Genomic DNA, 22844 nt, shown 5'->3' with positions numbered 1-22844 from the left:
TGTGATTTAATAAATTTAATCTAGTTAGATTAGGATAAAATTAAATTAAATTTGTTTTGTTCTTAAGAAATCTACTTTTATTAAGTTATATTTTTTTTAGAAATCTTACTATTATTAGGATACATTTAATAACATTTTAGTCATTTTTAACTTAAGATAGAATGAGAAGTTGATACTTACAATTACTTAATTTATACTCACTAAACTCTATATATATGCGTGTGATTTAATAAATTTGATCTACTTATATAAGGATATAAAATTAAATTAAATTTGTTTTGTTTTTAGGAAATCTAGTCTTATTAGGATAATTTTATAATTTTAATATCTTTTTTTAGAAATTTACTCTTGTTAGGATAATTTATTAAATTTTTCTTTAAATTATAGGATTTCTAAAAAAGTTGGACTCTCTAATATCGCTTGAAAAGTTTCTGCTTTATATATATGTATTGATGATTATTTTAAAGACAATAATTGAGTATTCACCGAGACAAATGATGCATTAAACAACTAAGAAACTAAATAATCCCAAAAAATACATAGATTTATTTGACTTTTTTTTTTTTTTTTTTTTTTAAGGTTTAAGTATTTTAATATATTTATTGTTAATTAAAAAATAGTAACTTAGAAAACACTCAAGAAAAGACGGCTATGAGTCCTGTGACAGGCAAAGACAGGTAAGAAAGAATGTGGGAAAGCACGAAGATGAAACGCTGTGTATGACCCCAGCTGACCACTGCACTCCCCTTCCCTTGCTCCCAACTTTCTCTATCACACTTAATTATTTCATTAATTAATTTCATTTACTCCTTAATTCCTTATGTACCACATAATTTTTCCAGCTTAAAGTTCTTAACTTTCCCATTTTCTTATACTATTTTTTCTACTTTTTCACACCCACATTTTTATTTATTTTTTATTCTTTTTTTTTTTTTTTTGCTTAATTATAAGCCTATACTACAATTCGTTTTACACACCCAATTATCATTTCATTCTTAATTTTCATGAAAAAGACATTTCAAGAACCTTTCTTCTTACACCAAATTTCCTGATTTTTAAGTTGAATTTTGCTCATCCGATTGTTGAATTTTTCTGGGTTTACTCCCTTGGATCTGCTGTTTGTGTATAATAATCTCAAGTTATTAAGGGGGGCCATTCATTTTTGGGTGAATTATGGTATGTTTGATTTTTTTTTTCAAGTTTAGTAACTGTGAATAATGTTTGTTTTTGGTTGGTATGCTTGTTCATATGATTTTATTGTTTTTGATGATTGAATTATGATGATATGTTGGGTTTCAGTTTCAGTTGAATGATGATCTGATGCTTATACTTAGCTTGCAGATGATTTTGTATTCATCAATTGTTGTTAAGATGTTTGATTTTGGTAACAGTAACCCAATTTGACTTAAAGAGTACAAGGGGTTTGGTGGGTGCTTACTGATTGTTTAAGATCAACTTGGCTGTGACTAAATTCAGCTATTCAGTTGGTTGATTGATGTCGAAATTTTTAATAAAGCTGGGAAATTGGCAAGTTCCAGAGGTTGATTTGTGTTTAATTTTGAAAAAAAGGTTGGTAGGACTTGAGATGCTGGATGATTTATCTGGGTTCAATTCGGGATGACGAGGATATCGTTGGAGGGCATTGGAGATATATCAAATTACTGCTAGTTGTAATTCTGATTAGCTGTTTTGGTGTGGCTGAAAAGGAGTTGAATACCAATGAAATCACTTTTTGGACCGTGCACGGGTTTGACATGACATTTTTATGTGATGATTCGTTGTTGGTTGGTTGGTTACAGTATGGGGGAGGTGTGGCATTATTTGATCGATGGCAAAGCTATGAGTAAATTGGCACCCCAGTTCAATTCAGTTGGGAATTTTTCAGGCTTTTTGGTGTTGGTCATCTGGAGTTGCTAATTTTGCTATTACTTGGAACCCAAGAGGCCTGATTAAATAGGCTCCTATGTTTTATCCAGTTGGGAGTTTTGCAGGGCTCTTTAGTTGGTCGTCATGAGTTCCTAATTTTGATGTTAATTGGAAGTAACTCAAGAAGGGTTGAAGTTTAGTGTCTTGGAAAGTGCTCGGAACCCTGGGCAAGTTAGCGTTGGGAGAAGGTTCTGGCAAAAATCCTGTTCATTTTGTTTGCAATGCTGATGATCTTCGCCATAAGCAAAAATGATTGCTACTTTGGACTGACTAACTCGACATAGACGATTACAGAGTGATTGCATTACAGTGGAAGAGTCCAAGTGGACTGGCTTAGTATATTCCTGTTATCCTCTTTCATGGCTGTGTACCTCTGCTCCAGAGGTACTAGGTTCATTGTGAGTAGATGTATCATGTATACGTGGCATCAGAAGGAACAACAATGAACACGGTTGTGTAGATTTTAATCTAAGTTAGCCCGTAAAGTCATCGAGTGGTGATCCACATGACTTGCGTTCACAACCTTTCAGGATCGGCAACTTCCCTTGTAGGCTTGTAGCTCCCTTTATCCCACAGAAACAATGAACATGGTGTCTTTGTAAATTCGTAGCTTGTATCAACTTATACTACCGGCAATATCTGCCAGATTGGCTATATGGCTGCTAAATTCTGTGTTCATAATGTCAAAGAAGTACTTCTAATTGAATGTAGACGATGTACTTGCACAGTTACACATGTGTGCTTATGATTTGATGAAATACCTTTTTTTTGTTCAGGCGACCCCAGAAAATGTTATAGTAGGTTCTAAGGTCTGGGTTGAAGATCCAGAATTAGCATGGGTGGATGGAGAAGTCACACGGGTAAATGGCACAGAGCTTCATGTCCAAACCACACATGGAAAATCGGTGAGTATCATATTTTAAATTACTGGGTACATGCTCTGAATTTGGACTTCTATGATGGAGTTGCGACTATTATAATTCTTGTTTTGTATGGTTGGAATCAACTGGGCGGAACCCAAAAGTACCTACGTTAAAACTTTTACATGGTGGCTCATTGTCAGGACTAATTATGTTCAAAATAAAAAAAAACAATATTTATACTATTATTCAGAATAATTCAATGGGGAAATTTTGTGTATGTTTAATTATTGCTTCTTAAGAAAAGTGGTTTGTCGTTAGGTCCTTCTTCTTCATTCTGAGATAACAGTGAAACCTGCTCATTACAGTTCCACTGAGCTCTGAAAATTAAGTTCAATTCAGCTCCCTTGAGTTTCTTCACCATTTTTAGACTCACACAAGCTTTAAAGTCATTCAAAGATTTCAAAAAATAGTTTCATGTGAGTCTTATATTGAAAGCGGTTTGAATGGCGTTAAGAGCTGTGATTATCGATCTTAAAATTCAGGTTAGTTGGATTCAGCTTTACTCAATTTAGTTTAACCCCAGTTTATTCAATTAAATTAAGTTCAGTTAAGAAAATGTTAGTTGAAGAGCCAGAGGTTACTGGGACTTACTTATCTGCAATGCTTTTTTTTTTCGCTTTTTTGTTTGAATGCATGGAATTTGTTTTTTCAGTGAACAAATGTTATGATACTTACTAAAAAATCCGAAGGCTTGTCTTTTAGTCAACTACTCAATTGTGGCATGCATGTTGTTTCGATATCTGTGGTTATAGACAAATTTTCCGTGAAGTTTCAATTTATTCTGTAATATACTTCTATCTATAGTCCATGCAAAGCTTATGATTCATTTGATATTCTAACCAAAGTTCTGATCTGAAGGTTGTCACAAACGTTTCAAAAGTCTATCCTAAGGACGAGGAAGCTCCAGCTGGAGGTGTTGATGACATGACAAAGCTTGCATACTTGCATGAACCAGGAGTCCTTTCTAACTTAGCCATTAGATATTCAATAAATGAGATCTATGTAAGCCGACTTTAGTGGCTTTTGAGACAAGTCTTTATATAGGTGGTGTGTGCCCATGTTCTTGAATAAACCAGGTTTCATGTCAATTGCAGACATACACAGGAAATATTCTTATTGCAGTCAATCCATTTCAAAGATTACCTCATTTGTATGATATTCACATGATGGATCAATATAAAGGAGCACAATTCGGGGAGCTCAGTCCCCATGTTTTCGCAATAGCAGATACTTCATACAGGTGACATCTACTGTCAATATTTTAATTTCTCCCCCTTTTTATAACATCCTAATTTTCCATGACTGACATATCTGTTGCAACAAGGGCGATGATTACTGAAGGAAAGAGTAATTCAATCCTGGTTAGTGGTGAAAGTGGTGCTGGTAAGACTGAGACAACAAAGATGCTTATGAGATATCTTGCGTACTTGGGGGGACGAACTGGTGTGGAAGGTCGTACAGTTGAGCAACAAGTTCTCGAAGTAAGGAGCTCTAGCCTCTCTGATTTTTTATAGGTGATATAGTAGTTGTATTTATTCAGCCTCCCTGACAAGGTTATGCTATGAATGTTGTTAATCCCTCTATTCATTTTCATTCACTAGATTTTCCTTTTCTGGACTTTCAAATTAATTCACTACATTCCATTTTTGGGTAAGAATTAACACAAAAAACACTTTCAAGTGAGTGTGGGCCTCATTCTTCTCCCAAATATTTTCCATCTCCTAAAACTTTTGTCCTTTGGTAAATGATTAAATGTGGTGTTCAAGTGAACGGAGAAGTACTCTCCATCTTAAGTTTGTTGAAAAAATGCAATTTGAAAATAATGCTGCACTGTTATGTCTAATATTGGATATCTATTCAGTTTTAGTCTTCTAGAAAGAGAAGAAATAGCATGCTGAATCCTGTTTGGTCATGTGACAGTCCAATCCGGTTCTTGAAGCATTTGGCAATGCCAAAACCTTAAGAAACAACAATTCAAGGTCAGTATGAATCATTTCCCGAGTGTCCTTCATAAATATCTGGCTTATGTTTTTGTTCTGAATCTGGTCATAATCGTGTTTTTTCCTTCAAAAAAGTGTACTAAAAAGCTGATTGTTTATCTGCATTCTGTCAACACTGTAGTCGTTTCGGGAAGTTCGTAGAGATCCAATTTGACAAGCATGGGAAGATTTCTGGTGCTGCCATTCGGACATACTTGCTAGAGAGATCTCGTGTCTGTCAGGTTTCAGATCCCGAAAGAAATTATCATTGCTTTTATCTCCTTTGTGCGGCTCCTCAAGAGGTAGGATACTTCCAGAGCCATGAAACATTTGTGTTAGTTCGGTTCCTTAAGTCTTATTATTGGGAACTGATGCTATATGCATGCATGAGACACCTCTAATTTCAGTGAACATATGTAGGTAAGAGAAAAATTCAAGTTGGAGAGCCCTGATAAATACCATTACTTAAATCAAACCAATTGCTATAAGCTGGATGGGGTCGACGACGGGGAGGAATATCTTGCGACCAGAAGGGCTATGGATGTTGTTGGGATAAGTGCAGATGACCAGGTCAGTATTTAATGTAACGCTACCTCCATACCTTTACTGTGCCCATTTGACTTTAGTGCTCAAGCATTGTTAATTTTGACTAGTTTCTCCAAATATATTGTAGATATATAATGTAAAAATGTGTCATGTTTGATGTACTAAAACAAGTTTTATATTATCATTTTCAAAAGTTGTAATCGCTATCTATTGTAATATTGGTCAAAGTCAGACATTATTTAGCCACCACCATCAATTTTGGACAATATAAATGTATCGAGGGAGTATCTCATGCAGTGAATTATGATGTTGAACCTTTGAACATTGGGGTCTTTTCTCAGGATGCAATATTCAGAGTTGTTGCTGCAATTCTTCATCTTGGTAACATTAACTTTTCTAAAGGGGAGGAAGTGGATTCTTCTGTCCTTAAAGATGAAAAGTCAAGATTTCATTTAAATACGACTGCTGAGCTTCTTAGGTAAAACCTTTCTAATGCTGGACTGTAAGGTTCTCTAGTATATACTTTGTTAACACTGTGCTGTGATAGGTGTGATGCCAAAAGCCTAGAAGATGCACTTATTAAACGTGTGATGGTGACTCCTGAAGAAATAATCACGCGAACGCTTGATCCTGATTCTGCACTAGGCAGCAGAGATGCACTGGCTAAAACCGTATACTCGCGTTTGTTTGATTGGTAACATTCCTTCTTACTTCCGGAACTATTTTGTCGTTAGAATATGTTGATCTAGAGAAGGCATTGACACGGACTTAGTTTTTGTAATTTCTTGATGTAAAGCCTATATTGCGTCAAACCATCATCATGAGTACCACCACTCAATGACTTTAGCAGACATCTGCATGTACGACATATATTGTTCATCATTGCAGTAGATCATAAATAAGGTGGTTTTTTTATTATTATGGTTGTTTTTAAAATTTCTTGGGGTTGGGGTAGTTGGCCACTAAGATTAAGAAATATGAGATGGTAGCCTGTCCATTTTATCCTCGCTCCCTGTATGATGGTTTGGCCAGCTAAAACAGAACATAAGTTGCTAACTAGTGTCATACTGTCGTAAATTAAATGATGTTGTTTTGGAGTAACGTTTTAGGTAGATCATTAGTTTCATGGTGGTGTGATAATATTAATGTACATCACATTGTTTTTGGAACATATGCTATATTTCATCACACTTATTCTTTTTCTGTTTTTTTTTTTTTTTTGGTTTTGTTTATATTTTTGTCATGTAGATGGAAGTTTTATTTTGTTTCAGGCTTGTGGAGACGATTAACAATTCGATCGGGCAGGATCCCTCTTCAAAGTGCATTATTGGCGTTCTTGATATCTATGGTTTTGAAAGTTTTAAACTCAACAGGTTAATCCAGCAACACGGCTCTTTTTTGCTCTTCTATTGAGTACGTAATTTTCTTTTGCATAATTTTGTACTTGGTTTATTTATCCATCAAAATGTTTGCTTCTAGTTTTGAGCAGTTCTGTATCAATTTCACTAATGAAAAGCTCCAGCAGCATTTTAATCAGGTAAACATATAGTCATTATATTTCCAAAAAGAGTATTAGCTTATCGTATTATTGACTATTACTTACAACACCAGCATTACCCCAGTGCTTCAAGAGCCCCTACAAAGAAAATGATCACCACTTATCAAAGAAAATGTTCACTACTTGACATAAAAATGATCAATAAATATCAGTTATCACTTTAAACACAGGTATTAGGTTTAAGTCAATTTAAACTTAATGCTCCTGTCCTGTCGCTTGAATCTGCAGCATGTCTTCAAGATGGAACAAGAAGAGTATACAAAAGAGGAAATAAATTGGAGCTACATAGAATTTGTGGATAATCAGGATGTATTAGAACTGATTGAAAAGGTGGCTCTTTTGTTGATTGGTGGTTTGTTCATTTGTATTTTGTACTGTTTGTCGCGATCTCCTTTCCTTTTACCTTCTCTATTTTTTCTTTTCTTTTCATCATTCTACCTGTCAATCTGTCATTGACGGCTTCTAATGATGACTAATGTTGGCGGCGTCTAAATCAATTTGGGATTAAGGCTCTGTTATTATTGGTAGTTTGATACATTGATTAGCTTTAAATTACTACTTAGTAGTTCATAGATGTTTCTTTCATATTCTCTTCATTTTATGTACTACTAAAATGGAAAACTTTCCTTTTTTTTTTCTTCGGTATCATTCTACAGAAACCTGGAGGAATTATTGCTCTTCTTGATGAAGCATGGTATGTGGCTCTTCCCAGTTATGCATAACTTCATTGCCTGCCTGCTCCTTGCACATTTCATATATCTAATTCATGGTTATTGATGTGAAAGTACAGCATGTTTCCTAAATCTACACATGAAACCTTTGCCCAGAAGTTGTATCAGACATTCCCGAAAAACAAACGCTTTCAGAAACCGAAGCTTTCTCGGACCAACTTTACCATCGCTCATTATGCAGGGGATGTAAGCAGAAGCTACCAAATTTCTTATTCTGGCATTTGATTATCATTTAGATCTAATAGTCTCTCATTTGATTCAGGTAACATATCAAACTGATCTGTTTCTGGACAAAAATAAAGATTATGTTATAGCCGAGCATCAAGATCTTCTACAAGCCTCAAAATGTTCGTTTGTAGCTGCTCTTTTTCCTCCACTCCCAGAGGAAACATCCAAGTCATCGAAGTTTTCTTCAATAGGGGCACGCTTTAAGGTATCATTTTTGCCTTGCAATCTATTTAAAGTGATAGCAAAGAGGAATAATTCATGATGAAAACCAAGGAAAATTTAAAATGAGGGTCGGTGAACATAGCTCTGAGAGGGGGGAGATTGATGGTAAAATCTTGTTGGTTCTAATGTTTATTGGTGTTAAACATAACTTGCTCGGTAATTTGCTTTTGGCTATTAATTGTTCAATTTCTTCTTGAGAAAGCCTTCACTGTATGTTATGTAGTGTCGCAATAATTTTCTTTATTGCTGAACTTAACGAGCTTCTCCCTTTCTTATGGACACTTTTTAGAGAAACAGAAATGACAATTGGGTTAGCTCATAATGGAATTTGCTTTTCTTCTTCTTGTTTTCAAAATGTCACTGATTTCAGAGTTTCGATTTCTTCTACCAATTTAATGTCTATGACTTGATTTCGAGACATTAAATGAGCAAAACTTTTTGAACACTCTCTAAAGTCTAAAGGCTTGAGTACAAAATTTAAGCTGTATTCCAAGAGTCTATAGATCCTGGACACGTGTGGTATGTTTGTTGGTGCAGTTTGTTTGTATTACTTCAGTGAACTGTAGCTGAGTTTCTTGAAGGTCTTTTATCTGATCATAACTAAAACATTCTGTTTTTGCAGCTGCAACTTCAACAATTGATGGAAACTCTAAGTTCCACAGAGCCTCATTATATCAGATGCGTGAAGCCAAACAATGTTCTAAAGCCTGCTATTTTTGAGAATGTGAACATCCTTAACCAATTACGCTGTGGTGTAAGTATATTCGCAAACTGCCTAAATTGTTTCTATTGATTTAATTCGATAAATGGATAAATACAGTTAGATATTCCTCACATTAAATTTCTCATTTGACTTTTTTGGGTCCAAGCTTCCAAACTTAGACCGTAAATAGTAATGTAAGATTTAAGATATCTACACTTTTTTAAGCAAAAAATGTATTTTATAAGTGCAAAAAGTTATGGTTTGAGGTAGTTTGGAGACCACATAAAGCCAAATGAGAAGTTTGACTTGAAAATATGGGATTAACTTTTACTGTGAGACTGCATGTAAGTTGGAGAGATTTTGACATGATTGTCGAATTTGTCGTTGTATCTGCGGTTGGAGGTGAAATGTTAAATTATGGTTTTGCTTTTTCGCTTTCTTAGGGTGTTCTCGAAGCAATCAGGATTAGCTGCGCTGGATATCCTACTAGACGAACATTTGTTGACTTTCTTCTGCGGTTTGGTGTTCTTGCTCCTGAATTTCTGGATGGAAAGTAAGTTTCAGACATTTATTCACTATTTGTCTCCCTCGCCTTTGGGTTACTGATTGTTCTTTTACCGATTAGCATAATTTTCTCGTTTTAATTTTTGTAACCCCAGCGTCAACTTTCTCATTCTACAGATATGATGACAAGGTTGCATGCCAGAAAATATTGGATAAGATGGGGTTAAAAGGCTACCAGGTGTTATAAAATACTGCTTATATTCCGCAGGTTCCATAGCAGACAGTCCATGTCAATGTCTTAGTCTTGACACTTTTCTTAACCTGGTTGACATGGCAGATAGGAAAGACAAAGGTTTTCCTTCGAGCAGGACAGATGGCAGAGCTGGACACGAGGAGAGCAGAGATATTAGGAAGTGCAGCCAGGAAAATACAACGATGTGGACGGACATACATTGCTCGCAGAGAATTCATTTCTGTCAGAAATGCAGCTATTCGTATTCAGTCCTGTTGTCGAGGTACCTTATTTTGTATGAGAAGTCTGTTATTATTAACTACTCCAAATAATCATCAATCATCATTGTCGTTACATGAAATTGTCTCTGGTACAGTGCAAGCCTCATTATTATGTTGTTGTATGTCTTTAAGGTGTTTTGGCTAGCAAGGTTCACCAAGAATTAAGAAGACAAGCATCAGCCATAAAGATCCAGAAGAACTTCCGTCGATACGTTGCCAGAAAGTCTTATGGCAGACTGAGATTGGCTGCAATATCACTGCAGACTGGATTAAGGGCAATGGATGCTCGGAACATATTCCGATATAAAAAGCAAACAAAGGCTGCAATTATAATCCAGGTCCACAACCTCACAAATTCTATGTATCTCTTTCTAGGGTGTGGACATGCACATTGATATACATGAAGTATATATACTTTAATTATCTTTGAATATTTTTTTATGTTTATAGGCTCGCGTACGTTGCCACATGGCTTATTCTTACCACAAGCGTCTTCAAAAGGCCGCTCTTGTGACCCAGTGTGGTTGGAGGCAAAGAGTTGCAAGGAAAGAACTGAGAAGTCTCAAAATGGTTTGACATCAACTTTGCTTTGTTAATTGTCATACTATAGGATTTATTGGGAATGATTAATGAGGTAATTGCTAGAATCACATTTTAATGCTCTTGTTATGGGCAATTGGTTTCAGGCTGCCAGAGAAACTGGTGCTCTTAAAGAAGCAAAAGACAAGCTGGAGAAGCGCGTGGAAGAGCTTACATGGCGCTTACAGTATGAGGGTCAATTAAAGGTAAACTTTGACTTTGTTTAAATGAAGACCTTATTTGATCATTATCTCCAAGCTATGTTGCTTTTACACGTGAGAAGTATGACATGGGTGCCCGTTCAAGTATCAGACTCAACCCTTTTTATAAATGAAAATCTACATGGTTTTTCGCTACAAATGAACCGTCCAAGTGTCATATGACTCTTATTCATGTTTGAGTGTCGGGGGTCAAACATGGGTACTTGAGGTAATGTAAAGGGTTGGAGTAAGTGAGTAAGCTAGTCTCCAAGTAATATGTGTTAAGATTGTTGTAATTGCTCACTAGGCAATGTTTATAGATCTCTAACTTAAATTTAACTTTTAACAGAAAAATTTGGAAGAGGAAAGAGCACAAGAAGTTTCAAAGTTACGGGAAGCTTTGCAAGCAATGCAATTGCAGTTGGAAGAATCAAATGGTCGCATCCTTAAGGAACGAGAGGCCGCGAAGAAGGCTATTGAGGAAGCACCACCACTTGTTAAAGAGGTTCCAGTTATGGTAGAAGATACCGAGAAGGTGGAGTCATTAACAGCTGAAATAGTTAATTTGAAGGTTTGTTACCCACACTTATTATTATTTCTTATTTCTTATCCTTGTGCCTTGAGTTATTTTTGAGTTTGACATTCAATGATTAGAGTGTTACATCTCATGATGGACAGAGACAGTGAGTTTCAAAGCCTGGGATAAGTAGACTGTAAATATGACTGATTCATCAATTATATCCATCCCTCTCTTTTGGTCTTATGGAGTTTGGTGACCCCTCAGGGTCAACCTTGTATCTTACTGGCACCAAGTAATAACCACGTCATCTATTTTATGAGAATATTAAGAATATAGGAATTCATTTCTTGTGTAGATTCAGCAATCTTCGTTCTCAATTTCTCATACTGTATTTTGTACTTGCATTTTGCCTGTAGGCTGCCGTTGACTGGGCTACTCATGTGTACTTCGTATTAATAACTTTTCATACCATGTTCCCAATATCATGGTTTAAATTTGTCAAAAAATACTCATGGTACCCACTACCTAATAACCATTAAATGGAGTATTAAAACATATCGTGGCTGGTTTTAATAGAACTGCCACGGCTTTCTCAATTTTTTCTTAAATAACGCGTGATTTAGCCTTCACCATTCGCCAATGTTCAAAGGTTTATTATTCTCCTCTCAGCAAGTTAGACTTGTGATTACCATAGACCCAATTTTGATTTTTTTTTATTTATTTGATATTCTATTTTTTTTTTTTATCATGTGGAATATTTGTCTGAGTCTTCTAAAATGGGCAGGGCTTGTTACAAAGAGAGAGAGAAGCTGCAGAAGAGGCGAGAAAGGCTTTCTTGGACACTGAGGAAAAGAATTCAGAGCTGCTTAAAAAATTAGAAGGTTCAGATGACAAGATGAATGAACTTAAAGATTTTGTTCAAAGGTTTGTGACTGCTATTAATTTTATCGCGTCAGGTTTTCAACTGTTTGTTATACTCTCCTTCTGGTATCATCGACTTTTTTGTTACATTATCCAAGATTAATTTTAATTTTCTCTTCCTTGGATGTATAATACTTCAAAAAAGATTTTCTAATGGCATTTCTTGCTTGTTTCACTTAATATTTTGAAAACAAAATAGATGAAGGAAACAAAGGGAACATCATTTTCGGTTAGATGCATATCAATTTGTAAAAGAATTTTCCAGATGTACGGACATCGCCACATGTAAATTTTGTCCGGGTTCTTCTCCTCTTCTTCTTCCCTCTGTTTTGGTATTTTTTTTTATTAGTTTATATAATTTGAAAGATTTTTTCTTTGGTGTTGGGAAAGAGTGGTTTACCCTTTGTTGTCTAGAGTTATTTCAAATTGTCAGATTGCTTTATCTTCATTGAAGCACTTTTTTGTGTACTTTATTATCTTGTTTTGTCTCCTTTATCTTAAAAAATTAGTTAATAATCTTGCCATCAGGCTGGAAGAAAAACTTTCTAATGCCGAGTCCGAGTCCCAAGTACTACGTCAGCAAGGATTGGAGATGACTAAGAAACTTTCTTCAGCTGAGTCAGAAATCCAAGAGATGACTGAAAAACTCAAGAAGGCAGAGTCAGAAATCCAAGCACTTCGTCAACAAGCCCTCACCATGACACCAATAGCAAAGTCAGCACCAGTCCGTTCAAAGACTATGGTTATACAGGTTGGCTCATTGCGATAGACATCCTTTCCCCCTTTCCTACTCGATGACAGATTTTAGTACAATGAGAAGCATACCGTCTTTGTTGACACACACACCACCACCACCACCCCACACACACACACACACTTTCAGTGGTTGATTAGTGATTACTTCAAATCTGAAATCAAAGTTTCAAACACTGGTGACCATTGAATTTTTCTCCTAGCACCGCCACTTTACCTACTAATTCTTTAGTTTCTTGTCCAAAAAATTATGCATTTACAACGTGTGCTCTATTTTGATCATGTGTTGCAGAGAAGTCCAGAGAACGGTCATGCGCAAAATGGTGAAGCAAAACAATTGCCAGCTCCGGTAATAAAAATTATTTCTCTCTACATCTCTTGGAGTTCCGAGTTATTGGAAATTTATGTCTTATGTTGTCTTTTTATCTCCAGATCACAACAATTGATGAAGATTCACCGGAGGATAAACCACAGAAATCCCTTAATGAGAAACAACAGGTTAGCCGTAATGCTTGAAACGACTCTGAAATCTTTCTGCATGAATTTCAATCTTTTTACTGCCTTCTCATCAGAATAATTCTCACGTAAATAATCATCTTCTCTAAACTTCAGGAGTTTCAGGACTTGCTCATCAAGTGTATAACACAGAACCTTGGATATTCCAAGGGCCAACCTATCGCTGCTTCTGTCATATACAAATGTCTTTTACACTGGAGGTCCTTTGAAGTTGAACGGACTAGTATCTTTGATCGTATTATCCAAACAATAGGTTCGGCTATTGAGGTAAACAAATAGATTGTGGGCTTTTGTTCTGTGTGTCTCCTGAAAGACGTCTCATATTGATACTATGTAAGACCAACTCAATTCAATTAATATCCCAATCCATATACCCCTTCACGATAAACCACTAAAAACTGTAATGAAGAAATAATCTACTTTATCCTTTATTTGGTCGGTCTCATGATAGTCTTTTATGAGACCGTCTCATATGAGAATTTGCGCTTGTCTCTTTGAGAGCAATATAACATGTGCCTTTTAATAGTTGTAGATTTCGTCTAACTCGTGCTTTTCTATTTATTCAAGGTCCAGGATAATAATGACATGTTGGCCTACTGGTTATCTAATACATCCTCCCTATTGTTGCTCCTCCAACAAACACTAAAAGCCACTGGAACAGCTGGCTTTACTCCACAGAGACGAAGGACAATGTCTACTTCTCTTTTTGGACGAATGTCATCGGTATGAATTAATAATTATTTGCGATTGATTTTGACAGTCTCTTATATTAGAGGGGTTGGAGTGTGTGTTTCGTTTTCCTCAAGTCAATTTAAATTGTCTTGTTTCCCTTCTTTCTGGGTTTGTAGTTGAGATCATCTCCTCAAAGCCCTGGTTTATCATTTTTGAATGGGCGGCCCAAACCAGATGATGTTCGCCAAGTAGAAGCCAAATATCCTGCTTTGTTGTTCAAGCAGCAGCTTACTGCTTTTCTCGAGAAGATATATGGCATGATCAGAGACAATCTTAAGAAAGAGATATCTCCGTTGTTGGGGCTGTGTATCCAGGTAGATTATCTGTTTATGTTCAGTGGGTCATCGGACACCTGAAAGCTAATATTTTCTTGCATTTCTTATTTTTCTGGCTTAAAAAATTGTGAACCCACAATTTTTTAATATTATCTTTAGAATATTCAATGGACCCTGGGTGAAACCATTTCAAACCACTTTCAAAGTAACTATCTCATTTTATCATTCTGCAACATTAGTTGACTTCAGTATTTGTAATAACAAACAGGCACCTCGTACATCACGGGCTAGTATGATGAAAGGACGCACGCAGGCTAACTCGGGTGCTCAACAAGCTTTGATAGCTCACTGGCAAAGCATTGTAAAAAGTTTAATTAGTTACTTGACGATGATGAAAGCAAACAATGTAAGTCAACAGTTCCTCTTAAGTCACTTGTAATCATTGTCAGTGATTTTCCGAAGGTCTCTAACGTCTTCAAACTTATAGGTGCCTCCCTTCTTAGTGCGGAAAGTATTCTCTCAGATATTCTCATTTGTCAATGTCCAGCTATTTAACAGGTATTTTCTATTCCAATCTTGATGAATAGTTGTCAGAGAGACCCATAGAAGTTTTCATTTTCTTTTTGATTTTCATGGAAATGACACTTTTGGCTGAATTCTTCAGTCTCCTGCTGCGACGTGAATGCTGCTCCTTTAGCAATGGCGAGTATGTAAAAGCGGGTTTGGCTGAGTTAGAACAGTGGTGTTATGATGCAACGGAGGAGGTAAGCTCGAACTACTTATCTATAATTGGAAAGTTTTCACTTTTGTGCTGTGAGGTTTGGGCTGTTTTCACACTTGTAAATTAAGGTTCGAGAAATCCACTCTTGTGACTGCAGTTTGAGTAATTTCGCTCTCTAGTGATCTAATGTATAGTATAGCCAAAGCTAATTTGAAATAATTAAGACTTAAAGCATGATAAAATGGCAAAAGGAACACTAAATTTCATTTAAGACATTTTTTTACGTTAATTTACCACAAGTACTATATGGTACTTAAAAACACTTCTGGTTTCGATAAAAATTTGGTTACACTATCCTTCATGTCATCGAAATTGGATATAACACAAACCTTGGGTCACCAAAGTGGAATTAAAAATGCAGGATATCAAAGTGGAATTGCTCAAAACTTGAGGCACTGAGGAAAATTTTTCCTTTTCTATGCAATTGATTGCATGAGGTTATCACAAGTTAATCGTGTTCAATTTATTTTCCTTCTTTTTTCATTCAGTATGCTGGCTCAGCTTGGGATGAGTTGAAGCATATTAGACAAGCGGTCGGATTCCTTGTAAGTTTGAGCTTTATTATTATCCAAGCTGTTAAAAATTAGTGGGATATATAAATGACACCTGATGTAATTGACCAACTTGTGATATTGTCGTGTTCAGGTCATACATCAGAAGCCCAAGAAAACCTTGAATGAGATAACAAAGGACCTTTGTCCAGTAAGTTATTCTATGCATCCTAATTTCAATGCTGGTCTTGTATACATTCTTCATCATCCTTGATTTGGCATCGTAATGATGCACTCAACTTTAATGTTCTGAACAATCTGCAGGCTCTTAGCATACAACAATTATATAGAATCAGTACTATGTACTGGGACGACAAATATGGAACTCATACTGTGTCTTCTGATGTAAGTCACATCTATCTTTGACTCCTTCCGACCCAAGAATAGTGGTAACCTTTGTTCCAAAATGATCGATCACCTTTCTATTCTTAAGTAGGTTGTGAATGGTAACATTCTCATTTTACCCTCAGTCAAGTTCTTTAAATTACAAGGCATCAATGGGAGCAGTTCTATGGATTATTTACATGGCTTCCCCTCTGTCCTTTTCAGTTTTCACGAGCCCAAAATAAAATTGAACAATCTTTTAGGGATAAAGGGATCACATTGTCTGGCTTTTTTTTGTTAGATATGTTGCTGACTATATCTGCTACAATCTCGAAGGGGGTAACAAAGATCTGATATAGTATTTGCTTCAAAAACATATTCTTGAATTGGCCGAGTTTAACTGCTAGGACTTATATGAACTAGAAAGGGGTTGACCTAGGAATGCAGTAGTATTAAAACTCGTAAGGGATAAGATTGATGTGTTAAATTAAGAACATCTGAAGTCTTAACATTGTGTTTTGATACAGGTAATATCATGTATGAGAGTTCAGATGACGGAAGATGCCAACACTGCTGTGACCAACTCATTCTTACTTGATGACGACTCAAGGTCCACATGTCCACGCCTTGCTTATTTTTGTCTTTCGTGTAATGTGAAACTATTTAACAATAGCTGGGTTACTCATATGCTTCATCGCAACCAATGCAGCATCCCATTCTCCCTGGACGATATTTCCAGCTCAATGCAACAGCAAGGAACAGGTGATATCGATCCTCCTGAACTACTAAGAGAACACTCTGGGTTTTCTTTCTTGATCCAACATTCCGAGGGATAAGAGGATGGGGAAATCCACGTCTCAAACTTCATGCATCATTTGTGCACATTATAATATATTATGCATATATAATATATCATATTGATCTTCGTCCACATAATTCTTTATATGTTGGAAGGGCATCAGGGCTTGCCCTTCACGCGGAGGTCTAGGAATTTTTTTGTTCGTCATCTTGTTTTAGCGTGACGAGTATTCTTTCAAGTCGGACTGTCCATTTGAGGACTATTAGTGTGCGAAATATGTGACATGTTTCATATCTCAGTGTCACACCCCCTCAAAAGGGAGGGGGTACCTTTTGAAAATGGTTTTGATTTTGGTTTTGCTTATAGTATAGGCTTATAGGTCATGGTAGTGTTTGGTTGGGTGTATGTATGTATAGGTAGTTGCGCCAATCTTTGAGGCTATTTGTTTGTTGTAATGCGGAGATATGTATGTATATGTTCTCAAGGTTTTGAAGTTAATGAAATTTGCACTCTGTTAGTACGGGGCATGAGAACAAATGTTGGCAGTGAACGTTTGCCACTTCTATCTGTTGTGATGATCGTAAACTCGTAATACTAAATCTAATTTTTCTAACTTAACCTTGCTGAATCCAACCAATTCGCTTCTAAATGCGGATAAATGCAATAGACTTCCTTGATATCGCCTCTATTTGCGGTAAAATGGAGTAGACTTTCTTGATCAGTCAGTTTTAACCCCTATTGTTGTCGATATTTAAAACCATGGTCGGGCCAGCAAATACATGACTTGTTGACGATTTGTATATTAAGTAACGGATGCTAGGTTCGAAGTTTGTCCCATATGTTGAGAACAACTAGGGTATTTCGTAGACGTATACTCGCTTTGTCCCTTACTTGTTTACCTATTTCATTTTGGGGTGTTTTATTCATTTGCTTACCTTTTTACGGAGTATATTGGAAATGTTCATATGGGTAATTTGATTACCAACAAGCTTATTTGTCCACTTGTCATTCAATAACAATGTCTATAAATGGCCTTTTCCATTCTCCATGGTCTTGGTGACAAATTCAAAGGTCAACAAATGACCGGGACAAACAGAGTAATGAAAGCTATATTAAAAGTTGTGGGTTTATTAATAAAGTTCTAAAATAGACTTTAACAAGAAAGTTGGTCACGGTTGTGGTTATGACTTACGAGTAGCTCATAATCAAACATCTAAGCAGACCTTGTAATCTCGTTATTCGGGGTTCGTTTTGGATTAGGTTAAACTGGATTTTATTGGGTAAATCTTAGTTTTGGTTTTTGATCAGTTAATTTCGATGAGCCATTTTTTTTATATGTAATATTTCGAGCAGGATACGGATCAAGTTGGGTCAATATCAGTTTTGGTGAGTTTCAGGTCATAATTTGCTTCACATATATGTCAAAAAATTGTATTCAAGTTAGTATTGATTTAGATGTATTCAAGTCCGGGTATCTTTTAGATATATCGAAATCGGTTCAATTTCCATTTGATTACGATTGAATCAGGTTATGGGTACTATCCAGATTACTCATTGTTTTTTTTTTTTTTTTTTGACAGGTGGACAAAGAGATTACTCAATGGTTTAACATGTGTTGTATGAAGTATGAACAATTGTAGAAAATAAGTTGGTGTTCCTTACAGAAAGACATATCCGGGTAATGTCTAACGTATATAACTATTTTAAGTTTAAGACTCTGTTTTTTCGGACTGAAACGGATCTGATCTGAACTAAATTAAACTGAACTTATAGGATTTGAACTGAACTTATAGGATCTGAATTGAACTGAACTTATGGGATCTGAACTGAACTGAACTTATTGGATCTGAACTGAACTTATAAGATCTAAACTGAACTGAACTTATAGGATCTGAACTGAACTGAACTTATTGGATCTGAACTGAACTTATAGGATCTGAACTTAACTTACACGATCCGAATTTAAATTAACTTAAATTAATTTAACTTAATTATTATTATTATTATTATTATTATTATTATTATTATTATTATTATTATTATTATTATTATTATTATTATTATTATAAAAACGCAAACTTTTATCAATAGGTCTTGGTATAGACGGGTGGGGTATAAACGAGTAAAGACCTCTAATAAAATGGGTAGGGGGGACAAGGTGGGCACCCCATGTAGAAATTGGACAACATAGCGGGGCCAAAGACAAATGGCCAGAACCCGGCCCGGCCTCACGGGCCAATATTCAATGACCTTGACCATGACACGACCCCGGCCCAGCCCGGCTCGAAATTTCTACGGTGTGCTAGTCTTGATTTTTTGACCGTTTTTGACCGTTTTTTAAAAAAAAAAAAAAATTTGTACCAAGCCCGGCCCGGCCCCCCCCTATAGTCGTGTGCACCCAGACTAAAACACTTAAAACCCGGCCCGGCCTAAGACAGGCCGGTCCTCCTTTAGTCTTGTTGTGGTCGCTGCTCTACCCCACCCACCCACCCTTGGCCGCACACCGCCCGGCCCAACCCATTAATGTCCACCTCTACCCCCATGTGCTTCCCACTTTATGGCAAATGGGTATTTTGTGAGAGGAAATGGTATCCGTCTATACATATAGACGGATAGTGTCCGTCTATAATGAGAATTTGTGAACTTTTATTGAGATTAAACAAAAATTTTACAAGAAAGTAGTGGGCAGCCAAGATAGAACATTGATAAGAAAATACAGTTTAAAACACAAGGTAAGATAATAATATTTTTCCGCTTTATATATATTGGTTTGTTCATACATTATACTACGGTTACATTACGATAAAAAATAATGAGAAGAATGATAATTTTATTTTAAAAATAATAATGTATATATATGTATCGAATAATTAATACCCTAATTAATAATGTCAAATGTTTTTGCGTTTGTATTTATAGGATCTGAACTGAACTTATAAGATCTGAACTGAACTAAACTTATAGGATATAAAGTGAAGTTAAATTAAGTGACTTTAAATCCAAAAGAAGAGGGCCTAATACTAATATTTTTGCATAATAAAAGCGGTTTAAGAAGAATGAAAAGACGGGCCATATGTGTTAATCCATGATTGTTAGGAGTAGATTCCAAAGTTGAGTAGAAAATGGTGGTATTACTAACAAGTAACAACCACTACCTGAACAGTGAACACATGACGATTTGAACATAGGAAATATGTTAATCTCCACAGAAATGGGAGGTCCGACATACTCGTCGTTTGTAGGAGCACTAGTGATCTCCTGTTTAGCAGGATTATGCTTATCAAACAACATCAACATCAACGATCCAAATCCCATAACTTTGATATCTGATGGTCTCACTAACTTTCAGTCAACTTCCTTCTCAATCATGGATCATATCCTTGATCATCTATCTTTTACCTCCTTCATCAGGTTCCAACTCTTTCTTTTCCCTTTTTTTCTTTTCTTTTCTTTTCTTTTCTTTTCATTCAATAACAATGTCTATAAATGGTCTTTTCCATTCTCCCTGGTCTTGTTAAACCAAAGATGTGCATTATTCATTTTGTGAACAAGAAATATGTATGTTTGGGAAATTCAGGTTTAACTTTGGAATCAAAGTTAAGTTTTTACTAAGCATGCAATTTTCTGAGTGCCATTTGTTTTATATTTGCATAATTGCTATCATCATCATCAAGAGAAGTCCCCCAATTGAAGCCATTTATCAATTTGGAGATTCAATATCCGACACAGGAAACTATGCTCATGATCAGCCACTCTCTAATTTTAACCAGTTTCCGTATGGAGAAACCTATTTCCATAGGCCAGCTGGTCGTTGTTCTGACGGACTTCTTATGGTCGATTATTTTGGTAACACCACTTTATACTTTGCATATATTCTCTTGAAAAGTCTAAAACCAATGGAGTATTTAAATTATTACGGAGTATCATGATTCTAGTATTTTAAATATATTTCTTTCTTTCTTTCTTGTCATGATGATTTATGTAGCTAAGTTCCTGAAGCTGCCATTACTCGATGCCTACCTTAACAAAGATGGCAATTTTACTCATGGGGTTAATTTTGCTGTTACTGGCGCCTCCGCTCTGAATGATACTAGATTGGTATCAAAATACAATGTGGTATCAACCACCACCAATCATTCCTTGTCTGTGCAGCTTGGTTGGTTTAAATCCCATCTCAATTCCATTTGTTCTAATGCATCAGGTACCTTGCTCAACACTCACTAATACGCACATTCAATCGACTCCTTAACAAATCATTAGCGTATATATTTCGTTAGCGTATCAGTTATGGTTTCATTCTGGGCTAGCAGATTCAATCGACTCCTTAACAATTCGCGACTCAGTCATCTGGTTTTTATTTCCAGAATGCAAAAAGGAGCTCGCAAAAGGGCTATTTCTGATGGGTGAAATCGGAGGCAATGACTACAATTTCGTGTTTTTCCAGGGAAAACCCATCTCTATTGCGTATCAAATGGTGCCTGAAGTTGTTGACGCAATAAGAGCGGCCATAAAGGTGAACGAACATTAATATTCTTAGTACCGAGTTTAATTCTCTAGTATTTTGCTACCGAGAGGGTAACCGAAATAGTTGATATTTAACTTATACGGCTGGTAGTTGTCCTGTATTGCCAGTAATGTATATGAGTAGTATGCAACTGCAATTCATGGCAGTTACGGTGGTTGATATGGTCTAAGAATTGTAAATCCAACAAATTCGAGGTGGTTGTGACCCACGCACATTAAGCCCATAAAAGTCCGACATGTTATTCTAATAAATTCCCGACAGGAATTTACTCCTCCCATCCATACTAAACTGCCAATAATCCACAAATACGTGAGAAGAAGTTTGAAAAGTAGGTAATTTAGGTCTGGATGGGAGGTAGTAGAAATTACCGAGTATGTTTTGGCCTTCTCCATCCCTTATCTGTGTATGTTCATAAAGATTATTCCTAACTTATTTCGTTAAAAATGGGTAATGAAGGAAATTATAAATCTTGGTGCAACTCGAATAGTTGTACCAGGGAATTTCCCCGTTGGTTGCATGACCGTATTTCTTGCTATTTTCAAATCAAATGATGCAACAATGTATGACGATCACAAATGCCTTAAATACTTGAATAAATTTGCCAAGTACCACAACAATCAGCTTCAAAAAGCTATTCGAGGACTTGAGAAGGATTATCCAAATGCAACAATTGTTTACGCGGATTATTACACTGCCTTCACTGAAGCTCTTCAACATCCTCCTTACCATGGTTAGTTTACCCTTTACCCACTTTCTGCTTTTATTTGCCTTTTTTAGCAATGGATGTTGAAAGCTATGAATTCGAACATGCTGCAGGGTTCGAGAGAAGTGTTATACACCGGGCATGTTGTGGTGAGGGTGACAATGAGTACAACTTTAACTTTGGGAGATTATGTGGAAATAAAGGAGTTCCTGCTTGTGAAAATCCTCAACATCACATAAGTTGGGATGGAATTCATCTTACTCAACATGCTTATCGTGTTATGGCTAACTGGCTTATGAGGAACATCCTTTATGGCCTCACCCATGTCTCTTAACCTACTATCCATCATATTCCATCTTTCCATGAATTTTTATGATCTTGAGATTTTGTTCCTATTTGTAAATCACAAATTTTCATTATTGTGAAATGGGGCATAAATGCATAATGGGGCGGATCATGGAGCATGTGTGTTGACAGATGAAGGTTTAGGTGTAGGGTCACAAACTACTGAAATATGAAAACATGTAATTTGTCTTAATTGATTATATTATACATACTAGTTGAAAAGCCCGTGTGATGCACGGGCCTCCCATTAGAATTATCTTTAAAAATTAATATATTTTAAGTTAATAAAAAAAGTCATACTATATTGGCATTGATGAAAAAAAAAAATCCGTTATTGCTTTTAGCATAAAAGTTTTGCCATCAATTAGTATAACATCAAGTAACATAGTTATAGTAATTAGTACTCTGTATAAATATCTCGCAAAATCAAATCCAAATTGAATTCCAATAGAATTAGTAATCTTTAAACACATAGAATGCACGGGCA

At 35.9% G+C, this 22844-nt stretch overlaps 2 protein-coding genes across 4 annotated transcripts; both read left to right on the top strand.

Moving 5' to 3' along the window:
• Nucleotides 1–618: 618 nt before the first annotated feature.
• Nucleotides 619–17301, top strand: LOC141605786 (myosin-17-like). Its single transcript, XM_074424683.1, has 39 exons — nt 619–1176; nt 2703–2831; nt 3708–3851; nt 3944–4089; nt 4174–4330; nt 4770–4828; nt 4971–5130; nt 5249–5398; nt 5716–5852; nt 5922–6068; nt 6646–6747; nt 6854–6911; nt 7161–7262; nt 7589–7626; nt 7723–7849; nt 7926–8096; nt 8736–8867; nt 9260–9369; nt 9498–9558; nt 9658–9835; nt 9966–10171; nt 10284–10403; nt 10520–10618; nt 10962–11183; nt 11917–12056; nt 12582–12804; nt 13099–13155; nt 13239–13304; nt 13419–13589; nt 13890–14045; nt 14171–14368; nt 14598–14735; nt 14817–14887; nt 14994–15093; nt 15599–15655; nt 15756–15812; nt 15926–16006; nt 16513–16595; nt 16695–17301. Exons 1-39 carry the CDS (start codon nt 1174–1176, stop codon nt 16819–16821), a joined length of 4683 nt encoding a protein of 1560 aa, XP_074280784.1. The 5' UTR covers nt 619–1173; the 3' UTR covers nt 16822–17301.
• Nucleotides 17302–19888: 2587 nt separating this feature from the next.
• Nucleotides 19889–22468, top strand: LOC141605785 (GDSL esterase/lipase At5g03980-like). 3 transcript variants are annotated; one of them, XM_074424681.1, is made up of 6 exons: nt 19889–20195; nt 20464–20630; nt 20770–20985; nt 21149–21297; nt 21766–22039; nt 22126–22468. In XM_074424681.1, exons 1-6 carry the CDS (start codon nt 19978–19980, stop codon nt 22344–22346), a joined length of 1245 nt encoding a protein of 414 aa, XP_074280782.1. In that variant the 5' UTR covers nt 19889–19977; the 3' UTR covers nt 22347–22468. The 3 variants fall into 3 exon arrangements, with proteins under 3 accessions (XP_074280782.1, XP_074280781.1, XP_074280783.1); XM_074424680.1 differs by having other exon boundaries at nt 20461–20630; XM_074424682.1 differs by lacking the exons at nt 19889–20195; nt 20464–20630 and having other exon boundaries at nt 20739–20985.
• The last annotated feature ends 376 nt before the right edge of the window (nt 22469–22844 follow it).

This window comes from Silene latifolia, chromosome 10, assembly GCF_048544455.1.
Source record: "Silene latifolia isolate original U9 population chromosome 10, ASM4854445v1, whole genome shotgun sequence".
Lineage (NCBI taxonomy): Eukaryota > Viridiplantae > Streptophyta > Magnoliopsida > Caryophyllales > Caryophyllaceae > Silene > Silene latifolia.
The sequence above is the reverse complement of the archived record's forward strand: the minus strand, read 5'-3'. Positions and strand labels throughout refer to the sequence as shown.

Coding starts and splice junctions, on each gene's coding strand:
- LOC141605786 (XM_074424683.1), top strand. Junction 5,131..5,248: donor TTTGTGCGGCTCCTCAAGAG/GTAGGATACTTC, acceptor GAACATATGTAG/GTAAGAGAAAAATTCAAGTT. Junction 9,836..9,965: donor TATTCAGTCCTGTTGTCGAG/GTACCTTATTTT, acceptor TATGTCTTTAAG/GTGTTTTGGCTAGCAAGGTT.
- LOC141605785 (XM_074424680.1), top strand. CDS start 19,978: ATGTTAATCTCCACAGAAATGGGAGGTCCGACATACTCGTCGTTTGTA. Junction 20,986..21,148: donor CATTTGTTCTAATGCATCAG/GTACCTTGCTCA, acceptor TTTTATTTCCAG/AATGCAAAAAGGAGCTCGCA. Junction 22,040..22,125: donor TCAACATCCTCCTTACCATG/GTTAGTTTACCC, acceptor AACATGCTGCAG/GGTTCGAGAGAAGTGTTATA.